The sequence below is a fragment of the Strongylocentrotus purpuratus genome, unplaced genomic scaffold (assembly GCF_000002235.5).
Source record: "Strongylocentrotus purpuratus isolate Spur 01 unplaced genomic scaffold, Spur_5.0 spur5_scaffold_15, whole genome shotgun sequence".
NCBI lineage: Eukaryota > Metazoa > Echinodermata > Echinoidea > Camarodonta > Strongylocentrotidae > Strongylocentrotus > Strongylocentrotus purpuratus.
In genome coordinates, this window is record NW_022145600.1 from 27,919,352 (window position 1) to 27,925,351 (window position 6,000).

Here is a 6,000-nt window from a genome sequence, read left to right on the forward strand (position 1 = left end):
GTTGTTCATAAATTAGTAAAGGAAATTATTTCTTTGTTACATAATAAATTAATACGGACAGGAATATTGAATATATACAATGGTGCCTCTGTACTTCTTGGATTTTAACGTAGTTTAGCGTAGTGGAAGCCTTCGTAGCGTAACGTAGCCTAACTTGGCGCACCGTAGCCATTCGTATTACCATCCGTGACTATTATCTAACCTAGTTGAACTATCGAAGCAGCAGCCGCAGCAGCAGTAGCACAGGAAGAAGGAGAAGAAGAAGAAGAAAAAGAAGAAGAAGAAGAAGAAGAAGAAGAAGAAGAGATGATGGTAATGATGATGAAAAAAAGGAGTGCTTGGAATCTGAAACTGCAGTTTTACACCGCTTAATCCTTTATATTTTCTTTCGCTTTTTGATTTGTAGAAACAATCTATTTTAGAAACACTGGAGGTGAATTTGCTGAGGTTTGTGGAACCGCTGCATGACATGACAGTGAGAGAGACGAGCTGGCCAGGCCTTCATATATTTTACATGCCTTACAACGGGCAAAGAGGGTTTGAAGACCTCGAAAACGACGTCACAGTACTTCTAAACGACGTGAAAGCAAGAGTAAGTTCATTTGTATTAGCTGTACAGGAAATTCTAAGGAGGACTTGGGTTATTTCGTGTCCAATACAATTCACGTGACGATTCCTTGCAACGTATCCTGAATTAAAAACGTATGACATGTATCGATGTATTTCATCCCAAAACGAAAATCTCTAGATACCAGTAAGCACCCCCACTAACAGAAAAACAATGTCGAGGGCATATTTGTTTGTCACAGCAAAAACACAATTTTTTGAGTTAATTGGTTTGATTTCGATGGGATATGTTTTCATTTGACGAGTTATACAGTATCTTCTTCTGACATGTCTGAATGAAGGCAAGATGGAAGAGCCATTTTGTTAATTTGCGGACAAAAATAAGAGAACGGATTCATCCCAAAGCCCATGCCTATGGTGCATGAAATGATGATAAGGAATAACATTTATTTTGGGGAGTGGATTAAAAGTAAAACAGCCATTTTTATGCATTTACGAATTAAGAGTGCACACAAACGTTGAATTCATTGTATTGACACATTTGTATCTCCATCTCTTGTTTTTCCATTTTCTCCAGATAAGACTGCTAGAGCCATCGACTGTGCCAGTCATTCCCCGGACCATCATCAGCGAGGTCACCTACAACCCTGCAAGTACTGCAGCAGTGGACACTGACAGAGCCAACCACCTACTCTTAAGAACTCTTGTGACATTTTCGCGCCAAGTACGCTCGCTGACAATAACGTATGTGCGTAAGGAATTTGAAGCACCATCGTGACACATCGGATAGCGTACAGAATCGGTTGAGAGAGAGGGAGGATGGGAGCGGTACATGGACTGGACTCCTGGTTATTTATTATGTCCATGCTGGACACCATAAAAGCCATGCGTACAATAGCAATAATTCCTTATTTATTTGAAGTGTGTATTTGAAAATTTCGACGGAGAAGCTGGTATTCGCACGTTTGTGTCTATGTCAAAATGAATATGAGTATCCGGAGATTTTGTGTAATCTCAAAAAGTTTATTTAATATGACTTTTGTGACGATTCTATGACTTTCATTGTGACGCTTTTACGGCGTTCGTGTCGGAAGGGATTTATAGACGTTCTTGTAGTTTGTATGCAGATTGTCAGTTCCGTCGACTGTTTTCATCCTGTATTATAGGAGCAGAAACCGATTGAGTCGGTTGTTTCACGTTATATCATCCTTTACATAATGCAGAAAAAACATTTTATTGACGGTAATGTCATACCTAATATGTCAGATTTATATAGTGATACACTGATAACGACTGAATCACTTCTTCAGTTTTAGAACGAAGAGGAACTACAAAATGAGTCTCATAAAATATCGGAAGAGCAGTGAAGTCTGCTTCCGATTAGTATGGTTCCTCTCTAGATCAAGTGGGTAATATTACCTTTCAGAGAGGGGATGTGGTCTGAAAGCGTTTATAGCAGCATTAAAAAAGGGAATATTTAAAATATTTGTTTTCCTTCATAAAGGGCCTTCTGATCGATTCTCTTTAAACCAAAATTCTTTGGAGTTTCCTAAGACAACTTCGAGAAGTGATACTTTGTAATAAATATCCAAATATATATATATATATATATATATATATATATATATATATATATATATATATAGATATAGATATAGATATAGATATAGATATAGATATAGATATATATATATATATATATATATATATATATATATATATTACTGAATAGTTTATAGTCAGCATTTTAGCTATCTACAGTGGTTAATCCCTTTCTATAGAGAACAGAGAAGTCATTTGGTAGGATCTTCAAAGATATGTCATGTAACGTGCAGTAATTTTTGAAGAACCTAACAAAGCTTTTGAGTTCGATGAGGTGAACAATAAAGTAGTCGCGATTACGATAAGCAAAGGAAATCCCAATACCAATTCTAGCATTATCAGATTATGATCTTGTATTTGTACTTCGGTAAATAGCCAAACTATAAAAACAGGATTTATATGAAGGTTGACCTGCCTATTTCGAAATAATAGTTATAACAGAGATGCTTTATTTTGCATTTTCTTAAATAATTATGAATACTATTTATCGCGATATTATAGCAACAAAAGTAAGCAAATATCTTATTCTTCCCCTGAATGATAAACGCCGAAGCTATGTATTCTAGGCTAATATGATTGCTTATTAATTTATGATATTAAGACAATTATCCTAAGAGACAGAGAGAGAGAGGAAGAGAGAGAGAGAGAGAGAGAGAGGGGACAATAATTCAGGTATTACGGTTAGTATTCATTAACCATTTTCTTTGATGATATTATCTTGTTTCGTACAGTTAGAGTCAACCGCAAGTGATTGGAAACGCCCTGTGTTTTCTTTTAACCCGAGTTTTTAGTATGTAAATGATCTTAGACATTTCCATATAAAACTGCAGCACTTTTCTTATTTTGTATTAATTACGCCTGAAACTGATTGTACATTCAAACTGTTTTTTTTTTAATTTTTACCCTCAGTTTTTAGTATGTAGACCGATCTTTAAGAAATGTTTACATGTACAAGTCATCAATTTTCTTCTTCTTTTTTTGTAAATCTTAGTTCAGTCAAATATCTGTGTTGGATCATTTAAAATGCGTGTTCTATGATTGGTGATTTATTTAATCTGTATCGTGTTTTATGCCTACTTTGGTCATGTCAATTGAAAACCTTGCTGAAATTATTAATGCTGCCTTACTCTTGCCTTTTTACTTCATTGTCATGACGGGAAGGGAGAATTAAATACTGGGTACAATGTAGCTTTTTGCACATTCTGCTTTATGTTTTCATTTCAAACACAGAGTTTGATCCATTTAATATAGATATTTCGTCGTTACAATCATAGTATTCATATACTGCAAGTATAGTATGCAAGTTGTTGGAATGAATTACTCTACCAACTATGCGATGCTGACTAATTTATATGCTTTGGAAGTCAATATCGTCATACCTAGGACAGGTATTTAGTCTCGTGACCTTATATTTGATCAGTAATTCCAGCTTCTCGGATTAAAAAAATATAATATATTGAGTACAACAACGTTCAAATAGCATCGATAGGCTGAAAGCATAAAACGAGCTCATCTGTATACTTTATTGGACTTAGCTCCTCCAGTTAGTCAGTGAAAAGTTACTTATCTTTCTTCGTCATATTTAATGTTACAAAATTTAATGTGCGTCTTGTGTTGCGCATTTCTCAAAATTCTTGGTTACAAGTATAATAAAATAAATTTCATAAAAATGCAACGGATGAAATAATCTTCAAAACTTAGTATTTAACTTACATAAATGCACTCAGGTAATAATTGAAAAAGAATTAGCGGGTTTTTCAAAACATTGAGTTCTTGATCCGAAATACTAGAAAATGGACAATGAAGAAACACCAAACTCGGGGGATCTAAATAATAATTTAAAATAAACTTTCTTAGAAGGTGTATGGTGAACTTCAAATTTAAATTCAAATAAGTCAATTGAAAACTGATCTCAACAGAGTATACATTTACGTTATCACTGTGTGCTTGACTTATTGGCCAAAGGGTATTTTTGTATGTAGTCAATGTATTCAGTGCGTATATCCCATGATGATAATTCCTGCCTTCGTAATTATGTACTACATGAATGTTATTCATATGAATCTGTGTTCCCAATGCGAGATAAATGATGTATATCATTTCCTGCTATTGTGACAAAATTGAATATTTTTCTACTTTTTAATAAATGAGTATCAGAACACAAAGAATGTATATTAGAGTGTTTATTGTAAATCTGTTTAATTTGAAAGTTCAAAGGCCTACATGTACGATATGTGTTACATTTAAAGGAAATAGGATGTTTATGGTATTATTTTACTTAAACTAGACTACTAAAGGATTCATTCCAACGGAAATCCCCTGTGTCGATTAGACAGCACTTTATAAACATTAAAGGGTAATGCGAACTTTTAAAAAGCGATCGGGGAATTCGAAAATATATATGTTGCTTAGGGCCCCGTATTACAAAGAGTTGCGATTGATCCAAATCAATCGCAAGTGTCAGTCTCCTAATTATGTACATAGTTGCGATTGACATGAAGTCTTTGTAAGACGGGGCTCCGATGTCAAATAAAACATAGTAAAGCGGTTGTTGGTTGTGTTCGGACACATGTTATGCTCTCAACCAAATTCATCTCATGTCAAATACACTAATCCCAATTAAAGTGTCGTCATTATTTCATTATCATTATCATTATTATTATCACGGATGGGACGTTTGAGAAATTTCCATGATTTCGCGGACTCGACCAAAGACCTACCTCGTGATATGAGAAGAACAAAACTGAAGCACGTGTAGGTAAACAAGTCCCATTTCCGGGAAAGAAAACAAAATTGACCTTGTCCCTGAGCTCGTAGACCTCTTGCATTGAACAAAACTGTTGGGAAAAGAGCAATAAATTATAAATAATTCATTGCATTTTGCCCCGAACCCTAACATTAAAAAAAATCCTCTTTGTGGGCATGCCTTTAACCATGATGCATTGCCCTACAATGGAGTTTTTCCTGTTGGGGACCGGGGGAAATGCAATGAATTATTGATAATTTATTGCATTTTTTTTTTTTTTTTTTTTATATATGTGGGGGCGGCGACGTACCCTAGCCCCCGTTGCGTAGAGTATTGATTCGGTGGCTAAGCAATGGTCTCGTTACTGTGAGCCACCAGGATCAAAACCGTGTCGATTAGCTATATTAGTGCCCTTGTGTGAGGCATTAATCCTCATTACTGTCAGTTATGACTTAAGGGCGTAGGTCCCCTAGTCGATCAGCATAGTAGCACACACATGCTTTAGCAGTCACGCAAAACAAACACTCGCAAATTATTATTTAATAGAATCTGAGAATGTATACTATTATTTAGATATCATTGTCAAAATCATTCCATAAAATTGAGGTAAAAATAATTATTCCACCTTTATGGCCAACAGTTTAGTTTCTCTTAAGAAAATGTTCAGCGATGCATACACCCTAAATATAATCATTGCAAATATGTTTTTATTACAACTCCTGTCTGTAACATTTCTATTCCGTCATCAATAACTATGAAAATCGGAGAGGAGCTCTCAAGATACGTCACCGCGTGTGCTTTCCTGTTATCGCAACACGTGTGGAATGAGGACACGGAACCTCACATCCGTACATGCTGCCAATGTTAAAGGTATACGAATTAAGTATTGACATCATTGTTGAAAATGGTGAAAAGAAAGAGAGAAAAAACTATCTATACATCATTAATTGGACAAAATTGTCCTTGGCCAGGGTATTGTTCTCAGCAGCGTAATAAAGATTGATGTTGAAAGTTCTTACAGTTCCTGGAGAAACGTACTAGGAAAAGGTCCCTGGAGTAGGGAAGTAGGTGGAAGCGCCGGAACA

At 35.3% G+C, this 6,000-nt stretch overlaps 1 protein-coding gene across 1 annotated transcript in view; it reads left to right on the forward strand.

Moving 5' to 3' along the window:
• Positions 1–2,194, forward strand: part of LOC115918015 — a 34,097-nt gene extending 31,903 nt beyond the window's left edge. Inside the window, exons 4-5 of the mRNA XM_030986104.1 lie at positions 407–592; positions 1,145–2,194. Coding sequence (XP_030841964.1) covers positions 407–592; positions 1,145–1,345 — 387 coding nt within the window. The 3' untranslated portion in view covers positions 1,346–2,194. The remainder of the gene's footprint in view (positions 1–406; positions 593–1,144) is intronic.
• Positions 2,195–6,000: the final 3,806 nt, after the last annotated feature.